General features: G+C 41.0%; 3 protein-coding genes across 7 annotated transcripts; 2 read left to right on the forward strand and 1 right to left on the reverse strand.

The window, feature by feature from the left end:
- The first annotated feature begins 374 nt into the window (after positions 1-374).
- pank2 (pantothenate kinase 2) lies at positions 375-5270 on the forward strand. Its single transcript, XM_068338688.1, has 7 exons — positions 375-743; positions 1196-1548; positions 1711-1964; positions 3043-3219; positions 3331-3454; positions 3811-3936; positions 4028-5270. Exons 1-7 carry the CDS (start codon positions 545-547, stop codon positions 4076-4078), a joined length of 1284 nt encoding a protein of 427 aa, XP_068194789.1. The 5' UTR covers positions 375-544; the 3' UTR covers positions 4079-5270.
- Positions 5271-5999: 729 nt separating this feature from the next.
- On the forward strand, positions 6000-21976 carry loxl3b (lysyl oxidase-like 3b). 5 transcript variants are annotated; one of them, XM_068338492.1, is made up of 16 exons: positions 6004-6277; positions 8980-9330; positions 9514-9677; positions 11271-11488; positions 13254-13319; positions 14653-14709; positions 15481-15688; positions 15840-16020; positions 17401-17555; positions 19025-19180; positions 19726-19885; positions 19986-20229; positions 20358-20473; positions 20720-20856; positions 20955-21066; positions 21157-21976. In XM_068338492.1, exons 2-16 carry the CDS (start codon positions 8988-8990, stop codon positions 21228-21230), a joined length of 2391 nt encoding a protein of 796 aa, XP_068194593.1. In that variant the 5' UTR covers positions 6004-6277; positions 8980-8987; the 3' UTR covers positions 21231-21976. The 5 variants fall into 5 exon arrangements, with proteins under 5 accessions (XP_068194596.1, XP_068194593.1, XP_068194592.1 ...); XM_068338491.1 differs by lacking the exon at positions 19025-19180 and adding an exon at positions 18125-18295 and having other exon boundaries at positions 6005-6277; XM_068338493.1 differs by lacking the exons at positions 13254-13319; positions 19025-19180 and adding an exon at positions 18125-18295 and having other exon boundaries at positions 6005-6277.
- Positions 21977-22083: 107 nt separating this feature from the next.
- Positions 22084-24713, reverse strand: mrps26 (mitochondrial ribosomal protein S26). Its single transcript, XM_068338496.1, has 4 exons — positions 24333-24713; positions 24025-24171; positions 23773-23896; positions 22084-23612 (listed from the first exon to the last, which is right to left on the reverse strand). The coding sequence occupies exons 1-4, from the start codon at positions 24551-24553 to the stop codon at positions 23481-23483; spliced, it is 624 nt and encodes a 207-aa protein (XP_068194597.1). The 5' UTR covers positions 24554-24713; the 3' UTR covers positions 22084-23480.
- Positions 24714-25763: the final 1050 nt, after the last annotated feature.

The raw sequence follows: 25763 nt of genomic DNA on the forward strand, positions 1-25763 counted from the left end.
AGCCAATCCACCAGGAGATTCAGTCAGCTACAGTCAGAACACATTTAAATACCAGTATTGTTTGTGTTGTCCTAGATTCCAGCTCCAGCTCCCCTCTGACTGTCCCTAGGGCCCGTGTCCATCCAGAACCATCGTGCACTTCCAATGATTTACCTAATAAAGCTGAAATTATAAAAAAATAAAATTGGTTGTCTATTTTGTACATTTTGTATTCATGATTTTTTTCATTTAGTTTTTAATACTATTTAAAATCCCCATATCATGATTTTTAGTGCGAGCCAAAAACTGAAGAAACAGGTGACGTCCCCGGATCTTTGCTTCTCTGATTGGCTGGGACGTCCTTCAGTCACCCACTAACTCCGCCCACCTCAGTCTTGAGAGCAAACATAAAAGGAGACGTATCCTGACCGTTGGAAAGACGTTCCTGCTTCAGCAACTAGTTAGTTGACAAACCGGCGGACTTGGTTGTCCGAAGAAGACTTTTAAGTCCACATAATTTAGTTTACCATAAACTATCGCATATATGTAGTTAATTTAATTTTCAATGGCGTTCAATGGCCACCAACAAGACGTTGGAGGTATCGACGAGGACGAAACGCCCACGAAGCAGCCGCGGCTCAGCCGGGAGATGCCCGGTCACCTCACCGACACACCGAGCAGCGAGGCGGCCGAGTCGGCGGGTAGAGCTGCGTGTGACCGCCCCACGAGACGTCGGGCCGACTCGGTGAAGAAAACGAGGCCTCGTAGGTGTTTTTACGTTGCTATCGTGGGCTAAGGATATTTAGCGGGAAAAGACCGTATGTGTACAAAAATAAAAAGCCTTCCCCTGAAACGACTGTCAGATTTAAAAAATATATATATTTGAAAAGGAATTCATGTGACGTGGAAGTATAAATATGTACTAAACTAGTAATGGTAGCAGGATAATCAGTCAGAACCAACGTTTTTACCATCGCTATTACGCTGTAACAGTAAATAGCCAGGTTCCAGTTTGCAACAAGATGGCGATCGCGGTACACACTGTACTGCTGCTTGTGTGGATGAGGCTGCTTGTCATTATGTCGGCAGACAATGAGACATTACTTGTGTTTGTCCACACTGGCATGGACGATCAGATAACATTTAACATAAAAATGCAAACCTAAAAACGTGATTTTATTTTATTTTATTTTCGTGTATTTCTAATGCATTCCAGCCTTTCCCTGGTTTGGGATGGACATCGGAGGCACTCTGGTGAAGCTGGTGTATTTTGAGCCAAAAGACATCACAGCTGAGGAGGAGCAGGAAGAGGTGGAGAACCTGAAGAGCATCAGGCGCTACCTCACCTCCAACACCGCCTACGGTAAGACGGGCATCAGAGACGTGCACCTGGAGCTGCAGGACCTGACCATGTGTGGCAGGACGGGGATCCTGCACTTCATCCGCTTTCCCACCCATGACCTGCCCGCCTTCCTTCAGATGGGCCGTGACAAGCACTTCTCCAGCCTCCATACCACCCTCTGTGCCACAGGCGGGGGGGCATACAAGTTTGAGACCGATTTCCGCACGGTGGGTTTGAATTTGCTCTCTTTAGCTTGTTTTCCTGATCAGTGAGGATGATGATTTAGTTCTGCCTTCCCCTTCTTCCTCCAGTTTCCTGCCTGTGTGTTCTCACCACGTCGCCTTGTTGATGTAATCCATGTTGTCTTTTCTCTCATGAAAAACAAAAAGATGGCGGACCTGCAGCTGCACAAGCTGGACGAGCTGGACTGCTTAATTCGGGGAGTGTTGTACATCGACTCGGTGGTTTCCAATGGGCTGTCAGAGTGCTACTACTTTGAAAACGCTACCGACCCGGATCATTGTATTCAGAGGCCCTACACACTGGAGAACCCTTACCCGCTGCTGCTAGTCAACATTGGATCTGGTGTCAGCATCCTCGCCGTGTACTCGGAGAACAACTACAAACGAGTCACCGGGACCAGGTAATGTGAGGTGACATAGTCACACGGGCTGTGTCAGCTGCTAATCTGTGATTATTAGTCAAATAGCATTTCTTAAAATAAGATGCTTTCCAAACATGTGCTGTTCAGGTCTCTGAATTTAATGAAAAACTGCCTGATACAGTGAATTTAGCATCTTTTACAGTGTAATTATGCATATTTGAAAAAAAACAATCCTCTCCATTCGTACAGATTTTAATCCAATGAGTATGAACTTCCCCACAGAGGCAGAGCTTCATCAGTTCATTTCCTACCATCATTCCACCTCTCGTCTGTGTGACATTCACACATTGAACTGTTGTTCCCTCATTAAGCTGTCAGTGACAGAGCTGAATCATCTTCGTAAACAGCGTAAGGTGGCAGAAACAGATGGAGGGAATAATAATCAAATTACCCGCTAGCAGCACAGAATGTTCAAAGTACTCAACTTCTTCAAGAGAATCAGCTGGCGTCAACTCTGTCTACAACTGTCTACAGAATGTTAATCGGAGGGGTTGCAGCAACCTCCAAATTTGAAATGATCTGGAAAGATAGCAATCTGAAAGTAGCTAAAATCTGTACTGCATTTAATTTAGATTTTTTAAGTTTAATAATATTTATTCCCAGTGGGGAAATTATTTTTACACTTGATTTTTAAACACAGAGCAAGCACACACACACACACACACACACACACACACACACACACACACACACACACACACACACACAAAAAGGGCCTATAGGCATGCAATTAATGCAAAGATGTTAGTGTCTGGTCCACACCAGACTTAAATCGGCCAACTTCTGGTCCCCAAGCCGAGTAATTGTGGACTGATGCACTGACTCCCATTTAAATTAAATGTGCTCTGCTTTCACATTAGTGAAATCTGAAAACACTCATGCACAATTGTTGTGTTGAAAAATGTATAGCATTTGTAGATATTAATTTTCAGGTTTTCCTTTGCCTTCATGTTCCTAAAAGTATTTATGATATAATGAGGCATGAGAATTCTTCAAGAAACCTTGGTAATGCTGGAAAATCATTGTGAAAAGTAACTGTGTGTGTGTGTGTGTACAGCCTTGGTGGTGGGACCTTCCTGGGACTCTGCTGCTTGCTGACCGGCTGCTCTACTTTCGAGGAAGCTCTGGAAATTGCTTCTCAAGGGGAGAGCACCCGAGTGGACAAGCTGGTTCGGGACATCTATGGAGGAGACTACGAGAGGTTTGGGCTTCCAGGCTGGGCTGTAGCTTCAAGGTACAAGTTTACAGCAGCTTCTTTTTATTTACAATGAACATGTCTGCCACTCTCAATATATCTAAAAAATGATTTTCTCCTTTGGGATTTCCTTCTATTTTGCTTGAATAGTTTTGGGAACATGATGTCCAAAGAGAAGAGGGAGTCGGTGTCCAAAGAGGACCTGGCCAGGGCCACGCTGGTCACCATCACCAATAACATCGGCTCCATCACCAGGATGTGCGCTCTCAATGAGGTCAGTGAGGGGGGCGGGGGTTGACGTGATGTAGCTGATGGATGTAGCTTAGCGTTGCATCTGCATGTCAGAGTGAGGTAGCTGTGGAACCGCTCAGGCCTTTTCCTCTCTGCGTTCAGCCTCTTTACGGTGCTGCCTTGTGGCATCATGATCAAGCAGCATTGTACAGGGCTATGAAGGCGTAGAGGAGGTGAGCTGCAGTGCATCCATCTCCCACCACCCAAAGCAGGAGGGGAGGTTGATATAATTAAATGGAAAAAACACAACCTCCTTCCCCAAAGTAAACCATTTTCTGATTGTTGCATTGAGACGGAGTTCATCTCGTTAGTTCATCTTTGTTCTGTTTCGCTCCAAAGAACATCGAGAGAGTGGTGTTTGTGGGCAACTTCCTCAGAGTGAACACCCTCTCCATGAAGCTGCTGGCCTACGCCATGGACTACTGGTCTAAGGGGCAGCTCAAGGCACTCTTCCTACGACATGAGGCAAGTAGCTCGGGCGTCCATAGACCTCAGAGCTCAGAAGCAGAGATTGTTATACTGACTGGACGTCTAACTGCGATTTCCTCTTTTGTAGGGTTACTTTGGAGCAGTTGGAGCCCTGTTGGAGCTCCTGCATCCGTCCTAATCCATCCAAACTGTATCCAAAGGAGCACTAATCACTGCGAAGACCATTAGCACTTTAGATTGCTCAGAAATAATTCCAGTGGGATGTAAAGCCAGCTGCCAGCCAGTTACCGGTCAGTTGAGGTTGTGGCCGGTTAACCACTTTGTAAGTGGATGGAAATCTATGCCCTGCGCTGACTAAAGCTGGAAGAGCTGACGAAGTCATTGCCTGTTTCACAAAGGAGTCACATTTGGTCTCAAGGAAATTCACCACGGTTGCCTGAAAGGCTGTTAACAAGAACTGATCGCACAGTCTTATTTATTTATTTACCCCCAGTTGAGTGTCAAATTCAACTTAATTGTCAAATGTACCATATATGCACGACAAGGCCACTGGGCGAATATTTAAAAGTCATTTACGAGGTTTGTGTCCATCTGACTTCAGCATACGAGTTTATAACTTGTAAAAATATTACAGAAAATATTTGCCTTCATAGTCAAAAATGAAAATGTACAAATCTGTCCTTGTCCAAACAGTTCTCAGCACAGACAAATAATGTTTGATAAAATATGTTCAAATAGAAATGAACGCAAACATTTGACTGAGGAGTTTAGATGTTTGAACTCCAAAAAGTATTCCCTTTTGATTCAGATTTCTGGTGTATTATAATATGTTCTGGATGTCATCACAATCCTCTTGATGAGCTGAATGATTAAGTAATTTTTTTTTTGTGCTTTTATTTTTACTGGGATGGATAACACGGCAACAGCTTTGGATAACCATGACCTGGATAACTAAAAACCTACACAGACATCTCTTAGGACTTGACATTAGAGGAAGTGTTAGCTATTAAATTTTATTCCAATGGTTCTTTTATGACTGAAACTTGATGCATCTCTCCGGTGGAGAGTTGATGTTACAAAATTGTTTTTCTTCAATGTTCAATGTGTTCATCATGTTTTCAGATGTTTACCATGTTCAGTTGTACCAGTGTCCCTGAGGCTTTTGTTCTGTCGGAGAATTAAACAGTAGTGCTTGAAAAATGTGATTTGTTTTTGTTAGCTTTTGTTATGTTTTATTTGCCCCATTTTAATGTTACGGGGACCAAGGGAATGGTATGATTTTGTACACAGTTAAATGACTTTAAATGAAGTGCCTGTCATGTTCATGAATTGAATGCATGTGTTCAGCAATGTGAATTAAAATGAGATTTACTGATATTTCATTCTGGGTTGTTTTTTTTTGCTACCACATTACATTTTAGAACAGAACAGTAATATGGGAATAAGAATTCTGGATTTAGTCTCACTGCTTCTGCAGCATCAAGTCCGCAGTTGAACTAGGGGGCGGGGTTAAAAAAGGGGGAATTGTAATTGGTCAAAAAATGTTATTCACATTATGAGGTCCCGCCCCGTGCGCGAATGGACGCATTAGAAGTGGTACGTGAGTGGGTGCGTTCCAGTTTGCTCAAAGCAGTGAAATACATCCTGGACTCCAGGATCATTATCATCCGTTTGTGTCTGATGTTCAGCTCGGCTCTCTTTGTTGAATTTCACTAGTCTATGTTTTGACACTTTTTCTATGTGGATTATAGACCAGGTATGCAGGGCTGTTGTTACTGTATCCCACAAATATTCCGCTCTAAATTATTATTATTATGTTATTATTATTATTATTATTATTATTATTATTATTATTATTATTATTATTATTATTATTATTATTAATATATTATGTTATTATTATATTATGTATTTTAAATCTATTTAATAATGAAATAATATTTTAAATACATGGGGGTTTTTTTGGTCTAATTTGTGAATACGTTACGTCTGGTCAGGCACGTAGCCTGCGTAAAATTCACTTTTTCTTTTTCTTTTTTTGGCTGAACGAGAGGACAGCCTGTTACAGAACCACGCATGAAGGAGCCAGTGTCCTTCCACTGAGTAAATCCAGCCCACTTCACTCCCGCTGCCTCTTCCTCCTCTTCCTCACTGAGGGCTGCACAGCTGGCAATTAACAGACAAGAACGCAGTTGAGGAGTAATTGGCTGATAGGTGGACCACTTACGCGGAGAATAATGAAGATGAAACTACGTGGATATTGATTAAACTTTTATTTTGGGGGGTTTTAGTGAATGAACCCACGGATCAGAAAACTAAACCCCGCCTGCGCCTCTCCACTGGAACCGTTACAACCTCCTCATACCGGGAAGATAAGGTAGGCACAATTACATAAAATCTATGTAATAAATTTTAATTAAACACGGGAGTGATGATCGATTCATAAAGAGGCAGATCCTCAAAAAAAAAAAAAAAAAACTTCCTTAACGTTGCAAAAGTGTTTTATCTCATGTTTTCTTTGAGGTTCACAAAGTACTGGTAGAGCAACATTCTTATTTTCCAATCAGCCAAACAACATGTGGCCATAAATGTCTATGAATTGGTAATGAATGGAACTTTAAGAACTTAAAAGACAGAACCTGCATGTGGAAGTACAGCCCAAAAGTTTGTTCCTTTTGGCGTCTTTCACATGCAAAAGGAACAAACTTTAGGGAGGAACTCATCAAAGTTCTCCCTTGGTTTTGGAAAAGATGGAATCTGTGTATTTTGCATCAGGACTCTTTTAGGTGGAGAAAACCATCGAAACCTAATTACACATTCTCATAAATCACAGCAAACGCTTGACCATCATGCATTGCTATTTTGAGCTACAATTTTTTGCCTTCTATGTATTCGTGTCTATATTTGGGATCTAAACTTGAAAGCTTAAACCACTATGTTTATTGCAAATTCGCTTTGGTCGTGTATGTTACTCAACTTATTAACTATATAAGCAACATACATTTCTTTCATGTCACATCTGGAGAAATGAATGTGTTTTTGCAGATGTCCTTTTCTTTTATGCCTTTTTTTAGTGGTGGTTATGGTCAAAAATAAGTCAAAGGTGACCAAACCACACGTATAGAGAAGCATCATAAATCCTGCCTTTCATATAAATGTAGAAACAGTTGTAAATTTATTTATTTTTAAAAAGCCCTAAAATTAGGACGTTAAATGAGCTGTGCCTTTTTTTTTCCAGAGTTGACTCAAGTGAAACTAATGGTTTAAACAAACTTTCCCTAACTTCCTGAGGTCAACAGCAGCACAGTTGGAAAATCTCCTTTGTCTTGTTTATTTGTCCAAAGAATGAGAAACTGTAGATCTCTGGTAGTGATTAGCAAACCGTGTGTTTGTGTTTTGGGGGGAATGCGTGCATTCTGTTTCTCGGGACAACGCTCTACTGAAGCGAACGGCCATGCCTGTGCGATTTACCGTCGGTCTTTTGGATCCCTGAAGAGTAAAGACATCATGGAAGGAGGAAGTTATCCTGAGCTCTGTGTACTACTAAGAGACTGAATTGGGGTACGAATTGTGGTTTCTTGGAAGGAACTCATACAACATGGTCAGATTTATAGGCCTAATCCCAATTTGTCTTTTTAACCATGTTATGTTATGGCTAAGACAAGGTGGACTAGACGCCTGGTTTGCTCAGGAAACACTATTCAATGCTTGTTGCTGCTGCTGTTATCAACTAGTCTATCTGACCTGATTTACAGGATGCTTACATTTTTCTACTACTGTCTTCTACCCTTCTGTTCTGAATCTACATCTGAAAACACCATTTAATGGTCCAGATGACCACTACCCCTCCATCCCATTAAAAATTGGACACACTACTGTATTCCACACAGGACTAAGATATTGCCTCTCCAAGATGTGCTCTTACCATAAATTTGCCTGTACTTGGTAACCTATAAAAGCCTCCCCCTGCTAAAAAATTTGTGTAAACCTGTGTGTCCTTCCATAAACTGACTCAGACGTTTTGGAAAGTACAACCTGAGTTTGCGGCTTCTGTTCAAACACATCACACTACTGTATTTGTGTCTCCGGAGAAACAACCCCCCACTCGCTAAAAGCTAAGAGAGAGCATAGCCACCAGGTTATCAATAGCCGGCCTGTGTTAACGTTCAGTTTCTAGCCGCAAAGGAATTTTCTAAGAAAGCGTTGACTTTTTATGGGGGGGGGGGCACGCTTTTAATATCAAGAAATATGAATGAATTTCACCCCCAGGAGAAAATGTCCTGAGTAAAAGTGAAACCTGGTCAATGAAAGTTAGCCTCAGGTACCTGCATTGAAAGAAACTGGACGGAGAAGCCGGATCCAGCTGTAAAGAAGTGCAACTGTTCATTTCATTCATAAACATCCATGTCATGGAGGCCTACACATTTTTAAATGTTTTTCTTCCCCCAGCCAGACTCCAGTGAAATCAGATGCTTTTAATTAAAACCTCTGGAGGGACTCTACAGTCTGACGTCAGTCATACCTGCAGGCTGGCTGTATTTTCAGTTCCTCTGTGTGAACTGAAAATACAGCCAAAAAGGAGAGAATCCATTTCACCGTTTTCATTTTTGCAGCTTATTTCAAAACGTCAAACATATTTTCCATCTCATAAACAAATCATCGTAAGTGTCTTCTTACCAAATGCTGTAACTGGTATTGTAGTTTACAGTAGCAGACAGAATTACAGCTCTTTTTGTGGTTACCAAAGGGATGCCAGGGCCAACCACAGGAATATCTCAGGCGACTGAGATTTTAAAAGGAGGCAGGAAGTCGCCGACATTCCTGAATTTGATAAAAGATGATGTTTGCCATCAATAAGATGTCATCTTTCATGAATTTGGTGTGAATGGTGACTTAATTTCCAACAGATGCCAAATTCTGGGAGGTAAGACACTCTTACTACTCAGCAGCAATGCCGTGTTTACGAGGAAATAAACAAGTTAATATAGAATGCAATGCTGATTCACAAGAAGTCTTGTTATTTCAGTTGAAGAGGAGGTCAAACGCTGAGGTATTTCCTTTCCTGTCCCTCACATACAGCTGAAACTATGAAGAAGTCAAGATGCTTCCAGCAGTTAGCGTTCAACCTTCTATTTGGGTTGTGGATTACGTGCTGTTTGGCGCAGACAACGCCATCAAACGCCGCCACGCCATCGCCGACTCCATCGCCATCGCCATCCCGACGGCCGATGAACGAACGGCTAAAGCTCCGACTGGCTGGATACCCGCGAAAACACAACGAGGGTCGGGTGGAGATTTCCTACAAGGGTGAATGGGGAACCATCTGTGATGACGACTTCTCGTTGGCAAACGCCAACGTGCTCTGTCGCCAAATGGGGTTTGTTTCCGCCACAGGATGGGCTCACAGCGCCAAATACGGCAAGGGTCAAGGTAAGAGGGACACCAACCCTTTGTGGAAATTGTTGTTCTGAATCTTGCTGCTAATTCCTCTTTTTTAAACCTCAACTCCTTGTTTTCCTGAAAATTTAATTTGAAAAATACAGTAATCCCTCGTTACTCGCGGTCAATGTTCCAGGACCACACGTGAAAAACGAAATTCTGCTGTCTGTCCAGGGAAAATCTGGCTGGACAACGTTCTCTGTAACGGAGGGGAGAAGAGCATCGAATTCTGCAAATCTCGCGGCTGGGGCAACAGCGACTGCACCCACGACGAAGATGCAGGCGTCGTCTGCAAAGACGAGAGGATTCCTGGCTTTGTGGAGTCAAATGTTATTGATGTAAGTCGTTAAATTACAGTTCAAATGGGAATGTAGTCCCTCAGCAGCGGCTGTCAGTTCAGGCTGTCATCTTGTGACTTGAACACAGTTGGAGTTTAGCGTCTATGCTAACACCTCAACACTCCCAGCAGACGTGGTTGCACAGACATCATGGGGAGTGAGGAGCAAACATCGTTTTATGTGGATATGTAGGCATTCAAAGTCCATAAATAAACTCAGTTTCTCTCCAACCAGATAATTTTTATCCATTTGTGCACAGATAAGCCTTTCACTAAGTTTTATGACTCTATTTAATTTACTTTTCTCATAAATTTGTGTTTGACTGATGAACACTGTTGGGGTTTTAAATATAATACAGTATTTCAATTGTCTTTTTTACACTAAAAATCCACATACAATATGAAAATGCAAACATGTAGCTCTGCAAAAGATCCTGGCAAATGTCCCAAATATAAATATTTAATGAATCTCATTACTACAGTGTGTAGAAATCATCGATTCAAAATTGTCAAACTTTTACTTTATACCTATTTATGTAGTTTTTATCATCTTGAATATGGAAGTATGAAAATAAAGTTCTTGCTTTAAACAGTAAACTAATTTTTAAATTATTGATTACTAAAATCATCTCACTACATGGAGAAATGATAATTATTATTGTCATAAATTATTTTTTCCACAAAAACAGTGTTTATTTCTTAAGTTTTAGCTCCTCGTTATTTGCAGCAGATGCTCTGAGGATGGCTGGATTAATGTCTTCCAACAAAAACAACAGCTCTGCACAGAAAACTCACCCTCAACAAATAAATACCGAAGCTGTTTCCAGACGGTTCTACTTTTCCACTTGTCTTCTTCTATGTGTTATTGAACGGTCAGAAGTGAATAAGGTTAGACCAGGGACCCGGCTGCATGAACTTAAATGAGGTTTTTCTGTTCCCTAGAAGGATCTCATGAGAACAGTTTCATAAGAATGAGTGGGCGTTGGAACGTTTTCTCCTTTCTGGCTGTTGCTGGGAGTTAGTCAGACTTCAGTCTGACTGTAGGCAGTTTTTTTCCACATAAACCACAGAAATAACTCTTTGGTAATTAAAGATAGTCACGTTTCCCAATTTGAGCTTTAAATGAGAGTATTAGAGATAATACCTTCATTGCAGCGACTTGTAGTTTGGTTTCACAAAGGATGGTGTCACAGGAAATTATAGGAAACCCAGCTCCTCTAATTTTTTTCACACCAAAGCCTAGTGACCTCTTTATTTTTTATTTATTTTATTAGTTTACTTGACAAGGATGATAAGACTAAAAGTTTTTAAAACGGATTCACTTTTGCAATTCTGGTCCCTGGTGTAATCTTTAAAACACACACAATTTTGTAAAACCTGTGTTGCCTTTTGACCTGAAAATACCAGAAACCTTCCCCCAAGTCCAAAGACTAAAAAAAAAAAAAGTGCAATCTCTTTTTGGTGAAGAGAAAATTATGACTTGTCGACGAGTCTAAACCTGTCTTGAGACACAAAACTTACTCATAATTTGCAAGATAAAGATTTCGTTCGTAAGATTTGAAGATTTCTTAAAGATTTGACTTCTTCCAAACAGGCTCACGTTGATGAGGACAAGATAGAGGAGGTGCGACTCCGGCCTGTGGTCGCCATGGCCAAAAAGCGTCTGCCCATCACGGAGGGCGTGGTGGAGGTGAAGTACAAAGACGGCTGGGCGCAGATCTGCGACCTGGGATGGACAATCAAAAACACGCGTGTGATCTGTGGCATGCTTGGTTTCCCTCATGAGAAGAAAGTCAACAAGAACTTCTACAAGTAAGTGAATTTCTTGTTTGAATCGTAATTCATAAGTTGAAGCTTCTGCCGTTTCTGGAAAAAAAGGAAACGTTTGACCCGGGAAACCGTCAAGAACAGAAAAAGACAAACGAGAATCTGTAACCTCTTTGCGGTTCCTTATTGTAAAACTATAGAATAAAATTCAGAGACATAACTTCAATGTTTCACATAAACTGCTAAAAATCAGCAAGGACCAGAATCTGTGAAGCTGTGGACATGAAGGCAACATTCCCATTCACTCAGGATGGGATGTGTCCTGCAGCGTGTTTGACATTCCAAAAGGTTTTAGGCTGTGAAACGAGGCGGCAAGACTGTCAGTCTTTGTGCTATCGAGCGGACGTTACAAGATCGATTGTAAAACAACTTGACATCGACTTTCACCTCCATCTGCAGCCCGACAACAAGATGAGATGCTGGTTGTTGTGTTAGTTTGTTTCGTCATGTCAGCGTCGGGTCACATGGTTCATCTCCTGTTCTTCTATTCGTTAACTTCAGAGGAAGCGTGACAGTTATTTACCCCTTTACCCTCCAGTGTGAGCGCACACATTCCTGGACTGCTTTCCAGTTGAAGCCTCTTATTCATCCCTGCAGATGGTTCACAGGAGTACGAGGGGAAACGTGTTTTCTCTCAAGCGCCTGTGAAGGCTTGAGGGGAGGGGGGGTGGCTCTTTGCTGGGGAGGGACGTGGGTCGGTTACACACCGTGAGGCCAGCTCATATAGAATCAAACTGGTCGTACGTTACCCACGATGAAATGGAACCACAGACATTCCAGTTGGAGTTCCAGAGTTCTGAGTTCATGACATGTTGGAAACTGGGAGAACAATCATGGAAAAACACATTTTTCATAAATTACCATCATCTTGAGCGTTACGACGTGCTAAGAGCCGCTAATGTAGCCTCAAGATAGTCATGTGGCGATTCAGAACAGGCTCTGTCTGACCTTACCTTAGAATAAATAATGCATGATTATAAGGAAGCTGTCTTAAAATAGCCTCACCTATTGAACCGGCTGGAAGTGAGAAAAAAACCCAACCCTAACTCAGGGGTGACAAACTCATTTTCACTGAGGGCCACATCAGCATAATGGCTGTAATCAAAGAGCCAGATGTAACTTATAAATGTAAGTAAATGTAATGTAAAATAAATGTAAGTACTCCTTAATGTTAAATAACTCTGAATTTATTACTGATTCAAGTTACAAACATTCAAGATCAAACTACTCCAGTAAAGAAAAACAAAAAAAACATCAAACACAAGTTAGGACGTTAACTTTTTTTCAAGACATTTTTGCCAATGTTAAATGGGCTTAATTATTGCATTGTGGGAAATGTAGTTTTTGGTCAAAACACCTTTTGTGCTCTCACGGGCCACATAAAATGATGTGGTGGGCCACATTTGGCCCCCGGGCCTTGGGTTTGACACATGTGCCCTAACTGCTGTCTAACCCCTAACCTGACCCAAAAAACCAGCTGACCAGTTGGAAAGAAAGGTCCAACTGGTTTCACCGGCTTGCTGTCGATGGCTCCGTGTCATCACTGCTGAATGAGAGAAGCTGGAACTAGCTGACCTGAAGTCTGCGACATAATCTACAGGAAACTTGTGGAATCTCAAAAATGTCTGACACCATCGACTCTCACAGTGCGTTACGGTGACGATATGCGCACAGTGCAGAGGGAGAGAGTGTGTGTTTATGTCAGCAGCTTGTGCTCGAGTGATGGAATGTGGCTGTCCTACTGTTGCAGACGGCTGAGAAAGCGAGCGGCTGAGAAGGTCTCCAGGCCAAAGGTTAACGTTTCAGCCGGTGGAAGGTACCCTGATGGAAAACCGGCGTCTGCTTTCTGCTCATTCCAGTGCAGACACTGGTTTTCCTGTTGGAGGATAAATGAGCGTTTAGCTCCTGTTTCTAGCTAGTCCACCTCCTCTCGTCTCCCTGTCATATCGTTGTGATATGCAGCATGTGAATGGGTTGTAGATTACTTTCCCATTTCTACCGACTGAACACTGACCTGTTCAGGAAAACTTCTATGTTTCATTTTAGCAGACATAGAGTGGAGTTTAGTGTGTTTTATGACTCGCCTTCGTCCTTTTTTAATGCAAGGCAACAGCTGGGATTCCCATTCCCCTCTTTCACATGCTTTTAGGAGGTCAGTGAATTTTATTGTGGGTTCTTCAACCAAAAAAAAGAAAAGAAAAAGCCATATCTGCACCTACATGATGTAATTTATTTTATGTGCAGTAGAAACAACCCATAAGGTTTGTTTTAGTGCTCAATGTGCCCGAAGAAGTAATTTTATAATGTTAAAACAGTGGAAAAGCAAGTCAGTCCATTACATGTATAGTTATTCTCACAAATATTACGTAACACAATTTAAAGAATCGTATGGTCAGAAAATTACTCCACTTGACGGCGGGAAAAGAAAGTTTTTACAATGAATAACCAAGGAAATATTTTATCCACAACTTCATATTTATTCTAAAACCTTCACTGAAAATGTTAAAGAACCCACTCATATAAACCGATGTGATTTATACTTTAAAAAAATCACTCTTTTATTATTTCACTGACCTCTGTAATTTAAAAGCAATGCCGTACATCCAACAAAGTCAATGTGCTAAACTTGAGGTTCACATTGGCTACTGCATTAACATGTAACTAATGATAATGATTAATGATCATGCTTCACATGGGATACACATCATACATTGACAAAGGTATGTGGACACCAAGCACGCAGGTTCTTTTAAGAGGTTGGTGCCAGCCAGGCAGATTCTTTCATTTCCTATTGTTTAACACATCATTAATATTTCCCTTAACTGGAACTGAGATCATTTCCTGAAACAATTCCAGGCGGTGTAACAATGTGTGTCCACATACTTTTGGCCATGTAGTTTGTATGAACCTGTGTCGATGTGTCAGAATGAGACAAAGTGATTCGGTTGTTTGTTGTGCTTTTATTTCTGTTTAAAGTGATGTGTCTCATTCAACAAATCTGTCCCATTTTTTAATGTGTTTACACTGGGATTTTCATCCTATGTGTGGAAAACTATTTAAAACTGTGCTGAAGGAGACACATCCTTTGGAACATATAACTACATGTTTTCCATAATTGTGTGTCAGCCTAACCCGTGTTTACATTGCAGGCCAACATCCAAAGCTAAAGCTAACTCTAAGTCTAAACAGAGCAGCACCGGCAAAAGGTAATCTCAGGATAACGCTTCAGCTGTCTGAAAAGAACCAAATACAGACAAACGCTACTTAAACAAAAGAGAAAATAAGATGGATGAGCCTGAAAATGTTGGACGTTCCAAAGAGCATGTATTTTTATGTGAATTTCCTTTCAAACAACAGGTATTTTGATTTATGATTATTTTAATCAGTAACAAACAGAAAGAGACAGGACTAAAAAAAAGAAGAACTATAAAATCCTATGGGCATTGGAGTATACGTGCATGTTAGCAGGTTATTTTCATTAATTCTGTAGTTTTGCACATGTCTGCAATTTATTCAATGTGCACAAATTGAAGTTTTGCCTTTTCATTGTGATCAAGATGGAGTAACAGTAATGTTACGTGTTGCAAGAGGAAAGCTTTTTAGTTGGACACAAGTGTTACATCTATAAAACTTAACACGCAATTTTAAGTTTATTTCTTTGTTTAAAAATAGGAGTTTGTGTATTTTGATATGTGTCATATTTGAATTTAAGAGACCCAGATTTACAGATTTATTATTAACACCGCGGCTGTGAAGTTTTCCTTTTTTTTGTTTTTATAATTTAAGACTGATTTGATTTGATTTATCTTTCTGTCATCCATTTATTTCTTCCAATCGCATATCAAATATTTAATTGACAAGTTCAAACACAACTAAGACATCATTATTTAGTCAATTAATGTGCCTTCAAAACCGTTTTAATATGGATGCAACAAAAGTTTCCGTCGTGTCAGTCCTTCCCTGTCTGCTCCCTGCAGGTTGTATTTGGAGCGTCAGAAGAGCTACTTCCACATCCACTCTGTGGCGTGTACCGGCACAGAGATCCACCTGGCTGCCTGCCCGCTGGATTTCAAGAAGCCAAACGCCACCGTGTCCTGCGAGGGGGGCATGGCGGCCGTGGTCAGCTGCATGCCGGGGCCGTTGTTCATGCAGAACAGTGGCTTGAAAAAAAAGCTTAGAACTTCGGTAAAGTTGTCTGAAACTTGTGGATATTTGCTGAAACTGCTCTTTACAGGATACAGAATATATATATTTGAGAATTTTAAGTTACTATCTGTCATGAATTGATTAATATCATAAATTAAAATATGGCTTCATGCCTCTCCTGGTTGTTTAGAGGAATGTGAGGCTGAAGGGAGGAGCCAGACTCGGCGAGGGCCGGGTGGAGGTGCTGAAGGACAACGAGTGGGGGACGGTGTGTGATGATCGCTGGAACCTGCAATCAGCCAGCGTCGTCTGCAGGGAGCTCGGCTTCGGCAGCGCCAAGGAGGCTTTGACCGGAAGCCGAATGGGACAAGGTGAGGAAAAAATGTTGTACAGGAAGTCGGCTTTCTGTCTCCTGAGAGAACTCCAGTGAAAAAGTTGAAAACAAACCCCGTTCTTTTAGTACGCGCAAGTTTACACCTGGTTCTAACCAATGGTCATCTTTGATGTTTAGATTTATGTTCCAGGTCAAACTAAATTAGAAGTCAAATCTTCTGATGTTACTCAGATAGATCCACCGTTAAAACATAGTCGTCATACCAAACTTCAGTGGCAGATTTTCACGGAATCAGGAATCATATCATGGAGGTGAAATCATCATCAGAGTGTCACTGTTTGGATCAATAACATGGAGAAACTGAGCTGCTGAATGGAAGTTTATTCTCTCTGAGTGATGAAGAGTTAACGCATTTTAGACCTTCTATCTCATTTCCTAACGTGCAAATGATGTAAGTGATTGATCGCTTGTGATTATGGGTTTTAATATTTATGAGTGTGTAATTCTAATTCTGATTTGTCTGGTAGCAACAAGTACAACTAAAAACATGTTACCACCAGCTGAGACCTGGAGTTTTATCTCCTTTCCTAAAGCTTTGGAAAATTTATCCAGATGATTTATGTTGTTTTGTGTCGGCATCCAGATCTGTGGGATTGTTCTCCTCAGTCTGTCCTACACACACTCACACACAATCCCTAACCAGATTGGCTGGCAAACTGTTTCGACATTTGGCCGGAAAGGAAGTCTGACTCACTGACTGCCCCCCCCCAAAACTGAATGGAGCAGTGAGAGTAGTGAATCTGTGAGTAATTATAGTACTCTGTACCAAGTCACCACGCCAGCACTGTCCTGTCACTCGAGACTCACTATTTCTCCACAAGCTTCAACCGGCACCGCAGAATAAAATCAAGCATCGACCTGGACAGGTTTGGGTGGTGGAGCAACGTACAAGAAACACCTTCACGCTTCTTGTTCTGAAATAATTCCAGAATTAAGAAATGAAGATGTTTAATAAAATCTGCTGAGGAGGTTAGGTTTTCATCCCTGTCAGGTTTGGTTTGCACAAAAAGTACTTTACTGATTGCTACAAAACTCTGTTGAAGGAAATAAAACATTTTCTTTTCTTTTTTGGCGTGAATTTCAAACATTTACCGTACCTTATTTTCCCTATTTATGCAAAAACTACAGCTTCATCAAATTCTTAATATAAGACGGTGTGACAGTTGCAATAATGGTTGTCCATCACACATATAATTATTATCGTGCATATTAGTGTAATAGGAATTTTGCTAGTACCAGTATATTATTATCAGAATAATTTGGCCAACGTATCAACAGGTAAACGCACGCACACCTAATCCAATCTATTACGTTCATATGTGACTTTTCCCATCATGCCTTCTGTCTGTCCCTCCAGGAATGGGTCCGATTTACATGAACGAGGTGAAGTGCGGCGGACAGGAGAGGACCATCTGGAGCTGCCCATTTAAAAACATCACATCAGAGGACTGTCAGCACACGGAGGACGCCGGCGTCCGCTGCAACATTCCCTACATGGGCCTGGAGAACTCGGTCAGAGATAAAAGTTGCATTTTAAAACATTCTTAGAATAAAGTGTTGCATGACTTAGGACTGAAAATTATGTGAAAAGACTTATTTTTCTTTTCTTCTGATTCTGCACACAAAAGATCTTGGAATTGTTTCAGTTTATGCATTTTTATTGTGTCGTCTTTTAAATCCCTGCTGCTCTTTTAGTCTTGTTAGTTTGGTCTAACTCGCAACGGCGAAGGAATTTCCACATTTTAACTCTTAATCACTGCTTCTTATCACTGTCACAAAAAACAGCATCACTGTTATGGCTGAAATTCCATAACTACTTTAAATCTGCTTTTTGTGACACCAGTGTCTCCCCATTAACACAGAGTATTTCTGGTTAAGCAGTTTGCATTAATCAGATTATACTCTTCCATGTTTCCTGTAGATGCACAAAGAAGCCAGACTAATTGGGACTAAACTCTGCAAGTTTTCAATTGCATACATGTAAAGTAAGTCCAGCGACACCCTCAGAGGTGTTAACCACCCTGGCCTTTGTGTATCTACGCCCTTCTTTGTGGTCTCTGACCCCTTTGGCCCCCACACAGATCCGGCTCATGGGAGGACGGACCCGTTACGAGGGGCGTTTGGAGATTCTGAGCTCAGATGCTAACGGGACTCAGCGCTGGGGTCTGATCTGTGGGGAGACCTGGACCACTAAGGAGGCCATGGTGGCCTGCAGGCAACTGGGCTTAGGCTACGCTAACCAGGGCGTGCAAGTAGGTTATTAGCACCGCTGAGGTCGATGAGCTGCAGCAGACCAAAGCTGCTTTTCCTTTTAGTACATTAAACACATGCAAATATAAAATAATAGATTTAAATCCATGCATATATGTTCAAATACATGATCTAATATTTGTTGCATACTCATTCTAGTTTTAGCGCTGAAACCCCAAAGCTATCATGCTAACAGTCGCTGTGTACCTTATTGGATTGTGTTGGACATGTATGCATGTGTTAAAGGAACGGTTTACCCAAAAATAAAAATTAATTTGAGGATTGTGACGTGTTCCAAAATGGAAGACAAAGCTGAACCCCCCCCCAGCGATTTTTTTTTCTGTGAAGCTCCAGAAATGTTTGGTGGATGAAAAAATTCCTGACTACCGTGTCATCAACATGAATTTTTACTTTGGGTCAAGTGTTCCTTTAATCCCTGACGGTACCTCATAAATTCCATCTGGAGTAGATATTTCTTGATGATACTGTTTCCGTCTTTCCGATTTGGACAGAAACAGATCAGATAGACTCAAAAGCCACTCAGCACTAAAGCTGAGAGGTGAGCTCATCTCAAAAGCTCTCCGCTCTTATAAAAGTCTAACCAAACTGCAGCTGCTTCAGTGACGCGTCCTCTGCTGCTGGAGGACTGCGTTTGAGTGACGCTCTAGCGTCAGCCCAGACGGGACAGGAAACCCGTCCCTTCACTGACTCCCAGCAGGGTATTTCCTCAGATCCGGATAGTGGGTGGTCGGAGCCGTTATGAGGGCCGTGTGGAGGTTCAGGTTGGTTCCAAGTGGGGCACAGTGTGCAGCTCAGGCTGGACCACAAAGGAAGCCATGGTGGTTTGCAGGCAGCTAGGGCTCGGCTACGCCATGCATGCAGTCAATGTAAGTCAGACTAATAGTTTTTCCCAATAAGATTATGAAAATGCTTGTTGTTTGAAAGATTTTTCTCTCAAGATGAATCATACATAAAACAAAAGACGGTCCCAGTCCGGTGCAGGTACACTCCAGGAATCTTGGATCAGTATGAGGTCTTTCAAGCACAACGGAAATGACAAAATATTTTTTTTTATCAAAAGAGAAAAAACAAAGCAGAAGAAAAGTGTATTTTTTTTCCTGAAAGTGTTTCTTAGAAATATGCCATAATTATTTTGTAGATGCATAAAAACAGGAAGTAAATACATCATGTCACACTTTTACTTTGATACTTTACTGTACTTTAATCACATTGACATGAGTGTGGAACTGAGAAGCTTTCCAGTAAGTAGTATTTTTTGTAGTAGGATTGGATCCCTATAAACAATCCTCTAATGTCATCGTTTGCAGCCAAAACTGAGTCATGAACATCTGCTTTTCAGAGCAGTAGAATCCCCCTGAACTCTCTGCAGCTCCTTCTCATTATTTCCTATTGTGTGAACCCTCTATCTAAGGAAACCTGGTACTGGGACAGCAGCAATGTAACAGAGATGGTGATGAGCGGCGTCAAATGCACGGGGAGCGAAATGTCTCTAAATCAGTGTCAGCATCACAAAACCGTCAGCTGCCAGAAGTCGGCGGCAAAGTTTGGAGCAGGAGTCATTTGTTCTGAGAGTGAGTGGCGACGACAGGAAGGCTAACAGTGGTAATCTAGAGTTCTTATAATATGAGGAACGTAACTTAAGCCTGATCCCGGTTCTATCCCTCTACCAAGCAACCTCTGACCTCGTCCTGAACGCCCCTCTGGTGCAGCAGACGGTTTACATCGAGGATCGTCCTCTGCACATGCTCTACTGTGCTGCTGAGGAGGATTGCCTGTCTAAATCTGCCGCTAAGGCCAACTGGCCCTACGGACACCGACGCCTGCTCCGCTTCTCCTCCCAGATCAACAACATCGGCCGGGCGGACTTCAAGCCGAAGGCTGGGCGGCACTCGTGGGTCTGGCACGCCTGCCACGGGTAAAAGTTCACAGATTCCAGAGAAAGGCTCTAAAGGGGGAAACACTGCCGCAGTTATTTCCTTTGGAGGATGCAGAATTAAAATGCAATGTTTTCTCTTCAGCCGTTTCTTGCTTTATTCTGTGCAGCCATTACCACAGCATGGACATTTTCACCCACTACGACCTGCTGAACGCCAACGGATCCAAAGTAGCAGAAGGACACAAAGCCAGTTTCTGTCTGGAGGACACAGATTGCCAAGAAGGTGACATTTCCAAAAATTACTTTACATATAAACATTCTAAGTATCTTTATTAAGTCCGTTTCCATCGATACAGTAATGCATTGACTTTGGGTGAATTACTAATATGGATAAAAATTATAAAAACAATTTGAACAAAAACTATTGCGTGTGACATGTGTGTTATGAAGAAAAATCACATCATCAGACTTTTATAAATATGTGCTAATGTAATTCTCATGTGACTGAAGTTGTCACACAATAACTCAGGTGTTTCTAAGCGGTACGAGTGCGCCAACTTTGGCGATCAAGGCATCACTGTGGGCTGCTGGGATTTGTACCGTCACGACATCGACTGCCAGTGGATTGACATCACAGACGTCAGACCTGGAAACTACATTTTTCAGGTGAGCATTAGGCACGATTTGGCGACCCCTAACGGGACATGTCGCCAGGAAGTTCTACTTCAATTCAAAGATTGATGTTATGTTTTTCACCTCCTCAGATTGTGATCAATCCAAATCACGAGGTGGCTGAGAGCGACTTCTCCAACAACGCCATGAAATGTAACTGCAAGTACGACGGGAACCGAGTCTGGCTCCATAACTGCCACGTTGGTGAGCAAACGCAAAAAGGCTAAAGATGTCAGCAGTGAATCCGGCTGTTTCTGAATCTTTTCTTGCTGCTCTGTCTTTTAATCCCCACAGGTGACGCCTTCAGCGAAGAGGCCGAGAGGAGGTTTGAGAAATACCCTGGGCAGCTGAATAATCAGGTTTCCTAATCAATGATCACATTTGATGAGTATAAACACAAACTCTGAAGAAAGACACCAACCCTCAGGATTCCCCAACATATCAAAGTATTTGAATTTGTGGAAGAAACCGGCAGTATTTTTTACTCCAGTGAATGTTTTATATTTTTATACTTGAATATTCAAGTGCTAATGTTTCTTTATTTTAAGTCTGGTAGTTAAATGCACACTTTTAATAATAAAATAAAACATATCAGTCACTCAGTCTATGTATGACAGATGTAGAGCCTACGGTTTAATGTTGCAGTTTTTAATGACCAGTTTTTATTCAATAAAAAACTTCCAGAGGTGGATTAGCTTTAACGCATTTGATGAGCAAAAAAAACTGAGTTGTTAACAGGAATAAATGCAGCTCCAAGAAAAGTTTTACTTGTCTGCAGTCTAACTTCATACTGGACATTATAGAAAGAAAAAATAGAATTTCCTCATGGAGTGAAATGTTCTAGGAGTTTTCACGTCTGTTCCAGCTCATCAACACATCTTCTTTGACAGTTGTATTTATTTATTGTTACTATCAAACTGCTCAAGAACAACACTGGTACATTTTTATTTCTGTCAGTTTGAAGCCATCTGTAGTTCTAGTCCGTATATATTTATCATTTAGAGCCAGAGCGTAGATCTAATCGGGGAAAAACGACACTTACCCTCAAGAAAAGCTGAATGTGTGCTGATGTATTCACCCCCACTGCACTAAATAAAAAGAAGAGAATTAGTAATTATTGTGTCTTCTTATTTGGGACCTTGTTACTGTTATTTCATCCTCTTGAAATTCTTGATTTTTTTTGTCTTTCTTTTAAGCAAAGGCTTGAAATTAAACAAAATATTCACAAGCTAAGTCCCTGGCCCATTGCAACGCAAACAAACTCCTCTGGTGTCACCTTTACCTGTGGATACGCAACAAAATTACATTTTTTAAATTTATTTTGAGATTCAAACTCAGACAGAATCCAACAGTTCATCTGAATTTCCCTTGGGATCATTAAAGTATATATATCTATCTATCTATCTATATCTAGTGCGGTGAGAGACTGATTCAGCATTCATTTCAATCCACTGTGTTGCCTCCTCTAATCCCAGAGTTTTACCACCACGTTTCAGAAATCCCATTAATCTCGGTGACCAATCGCATCAACTGTGTGCAGCTCATTACAGCACGTCCTACCAGCCTTAACACTGAAATCAAAAGGCTGACAACAGAACTCATCCCCCAACCCACAAATATCAGGTTCACAAAAGAGAAAAATTATCGGAATTATTCAGATTCCTTGTCTGTTAATGGGGTTATTTATTTGATCTGCTCACATCACCTCTGATCTTTACCTCAGTTAACAATTTAAAGTGTGAATGTAAATTTTAAACTACTAAAAGTAAACATTTCTTAGATGCTGTGTGTATCCATCTGCAGGTAGCCCAAGTCTGATCTTTGACCTAACAGAAGAGGATTACGCAGGTTAATCTGCACCCTGTCATACATAAACCACTAAAGACCGTCCAATGAACATAGAGGTGAAAGAGCGTCCCCAACAGGACAGTATTCTGGAGTGCAAGACAGAAAAAAGTGATTATGATTCGTGAAAATTATTTTTCCCGATGTTGGCAAATAGGAAAATAAAAAGAGGCCTCTTGTCACATTCTAAGCGAAAAAGCGATACAGGATCTAAATCCACATTTGGTGCCACTTTAAAATTAAATCAGTTTCTTGACTCAACATCCCTTCACTAAATCTTCAGTATTATCTGTCGGTAACTTCCTGAGATATTTTATACAGCAAAACATGCATTACTGACATTGATACGTACGGTTTTGTCCCTTTATCCATAAACATTTTCAGCCAACTTGAAAGATCAAACTGCACCTGAAAGCACTCCATACCAGTAGGTGGCAGTAGCCAGTTTGAGAACTTCTTTATGATTCTGTCACTGTGGAGCATCTTCTCAATATAGAGTGAATAAGAAACGACCCACCTTTAATTAACATGACTTTACTACTATTACAAATCAGGAGAAGCCAGTAATGATCGGAACTGAAATAAGGAAGAAAACAAAGCAACAACATGAAAAATAAAAGCCATACAGTCTCCATGTCCATCACACATCCAGGGAAGAAACAAGAAGTCGAGGTTCTCATCGGGTGAATTAAACTCATCCTGGATCAACAATGGGACAATGATGGTGCAACAATCATTCCGGGACAGGTACATATACGGGTCGGTCCCCAGTTTTACTTCAGAATTGTCTGTGTCACAACCCTCCCTTCTTTGTCAATGGCAAAGTTGTAATTCTTCGGATTATCCAAAGCCTCTTCTATGCGCTGATCTATGTTCTCCAGAGTGATGAAGTTCTTTACGTCCTCCTGCAAGCCAATGAAAGGAAACACATTTGTTATTCGTCTGGATCTGGTTCCAACATTTTTGTAAAATTTTATCCCCAGCTAATCCATAAAGGCTACTGCAGAAACCATTCCACCTACAAACAGGCACAGGTGAAAACAATCTTGACTGAGCGAACCCTACCTGCAGCTGCAAGATTTCTCTCTCTTTTTCTTTAATAAATTCCTCTTGTTCTTGTTCCCGCTGGAGTGCAGCTTCAGCCTCCTTACGCTCAGCTTCTAAGTGTTCTTTCTGGAGTCTCTGCATCCTGGAAAACACAAACACGAACATATTAAATGACTGAATCCTTATTTTTAACAACTGACAAATGAAAGCAGCCTTTACAATGTTTTGAAGTTACACATCTTCGCTGTGTCACTTTGACTTCCTTGTCACCTGAGTTTGAGTAAGCGCCGGTTCTCCTCTTCATTCCAGGCCATGAGGACGCGGTGCTCCTTCGCCTCCTGCCGCATCTTCTCCTCCGCCAGGGATCCGGTCTCCTCATCGTACTTTTCCCGAAGCATTTCTTCCTTGAACTCCAATCTAACAAACATAACAAAAAGGAATCAAATCTGCACTAAAAGTAATATGTATATGACATTAACATAAACATGTTTTAAAAGCAAGTTAAATCAAATTAGGAATCGATTTGTCCCTATTTAAATAATAAATAAATAAAATGCTAATCCTTATTAGCATCTTACCGAAGCGCCTTCACGATCAGCTGGTATTCCGAAAACCTCTCCCTGAGAACCACCATCTCCTGTGGATCGACCGGAGGAGGCGTCTTGATTCGCCCCTCTTTCGACTTGGCTTTCGGGTCGCCGCGGGATTTCCTCCCGCGGGTAGTCTCCACCAGAACAGCCGTCCTGGGAGCGAGGAGCCGGGCCGCCCGGACGCTCCTGCCGCCGATCACCTGGAACATGTCGCTCCTTTAGAAAAGTGTTAACAGACTTCAATCAAGCTACGTGATTGATCACAGCATTTGAGTCGCAAAGGAAAACTTTAATTTAACATTGAGACGCAAACACTATCGCCACAAGGAGGCGGCCATCTTGGTGACCTTTGACCGAAGGAAGTAATTAGATAAGAAACGTCCTTTTGGCCTCTACCGCCACCTAACGGTGATAGAAACCTGAATTAAAGTTTTCTTTGCCACCAGTAGATGACTTAAGAATGGTTTATTTTAATTTTTCATTTATATTATTATTATATTATGGTATATTATTAATTATTGTGGTTGATAATTTTACTCGGTGAATAACAAGTAATAATGCAGTGACACAATGTACAACGACTATTTTAAGCAACAACTATTTTATGCTTTTTCAATTTATTTGGTCTTTTTTACAATTAAAACTAGTCTCAATTTTAATCTTAATAGCTGTAGAGTTTTAAATGAACTGTCTCGATGATTTATTCCTTGACCATTTATTTTTATTTGTCAAGTAATTAATTATTTAATTCATACGTAACTTCTTTCATTTCTTTCTCTATGTTTGTCTTCATTTATTTATTTCCTTATTTGTATGCTAATTAGGTGGGTGTGTCTTTTCTCGGTCTAAAACAAGATTGGTTTGTTTTGAAGTCAGGTAGAACTGTTTGGATTTACATCAGATCTTCCACAGAATATGACTGTTACTAACTTTACATCAACTAAGAATGATATGTAAAATGTGTTTTTTGTGTGTTCTTAACAGTTCAGTGGGGACGCTTGATGTCACCCATGTGATAATTGATGATTCAGAACACAAATACTGCCGCCGTCAGCTGGACAGGAGCATGGGATGATGGGAAATGGTGCACTGCTGCTGTGTCTCTACTGTGGTAGTGAGAACTGTAAATGAGGAGTGACTTCAGCAGTTGTGAAAAATAGAGAAATGAATTTTTGTCTCATGTTTCTTTAGTACATCAGCGAGAAAATATTTAGAGCCTCACAGTTCAGAAAGAAAGAAAATCATATGGAAAATATTCCTTCACTCCTCTAACTTTTTCTCATTAACTGTTATATCAGTGTAGCCACTGCACCTTTATTATATAAAAGATTAGAAAGACATTCATAATATTAGAGGTAGTTACAAGTGATCACTGTGGTTTATTTGCATTAGATTGAATTTCCAATATGAAAACTTTGC

The sequence above is a fragment of the Antennarius striatus genome, chromosome 17, assembly GCF_040054535.1.
Source record: "Antennarius striatus isolate MH-2024 chromosome 17, ASM4005453v1, whole genome shotgun sequence".
NCBI lineage: Eukaryota > Metazoa > Chordata > Actinopteri > Lophiiformes > Antennariidae > Antennarius > Antennarius striatus.

Excerpts from the sequence above, each read along its gene's own strand:
- pank2 (XM_068338688.1), top strand. The coding sequence starts at position 545 with ATGGCGTTCAATGGCCACCAACAAGACGTTGGAGGTATCGACGAGGAC. Across the intron at positions 3,220-3,330 it reads GGCTGGGCTGTAGCTTCAAG|TTTTGGGAACATGATGTCCA; the intron begins GTACAAGTTTAC and ends TTGCTTGAATAG. Across the intron at positions 3,937-4,027 it reads CACTCTTCCTACGACATGAG|GGTTACTTTGGAGCAGTTGG; the intron begins GCAAGTAGCTCG and ends CCTCTTTTGTAG.
- loxl3b (XM_068338491.1), top strand. The coding sequence starts at position 8,988 with ATGAAGAAGTCAAGATGCTTCCAGCAGTTAGCGTTCAACCTTCTATTT. Across the intron at positions 9,331-9,513 it reads CAAATACGGCAAGGGTCAAG|GGAAAATCTGGCTGGACAAC; the intron begins GTAAGAGGGACA and ends CTGTCTGTCCAG. Across the intron at positions 9,678-11,270 it reads TGGAGTCAAATGTTATTGAT|GCTCACGTTGATGAGGACAA; the intron begins GTAAGTCGTTAA and ends TCTTCCAAACAG.
- mrps26 (XM_068338496.1), bottom strand. The coding sequence starts at position 24,553 with ATGTTCCAGGTGATCGGCGGCAGGAGCGTCCGGGCGGCCCGGCTCCTC. Across the intron at positions 24,172-24,332 it reads CTGATCGTGAAGGCGCTTCG|ATTGGAGTTCAAGGAAGAAA; the intron begins GTAAGATGCTAA and ends TATGTTTGTTAG. Across the intron at positions 23,613-23,772 it reads GAGAAATCTTGCAGCTGCAG|GAGGACGTAAAGAACTTCAT; the intron begins GTAGGGTTCGCT and ends ATTGGCTTGCAG.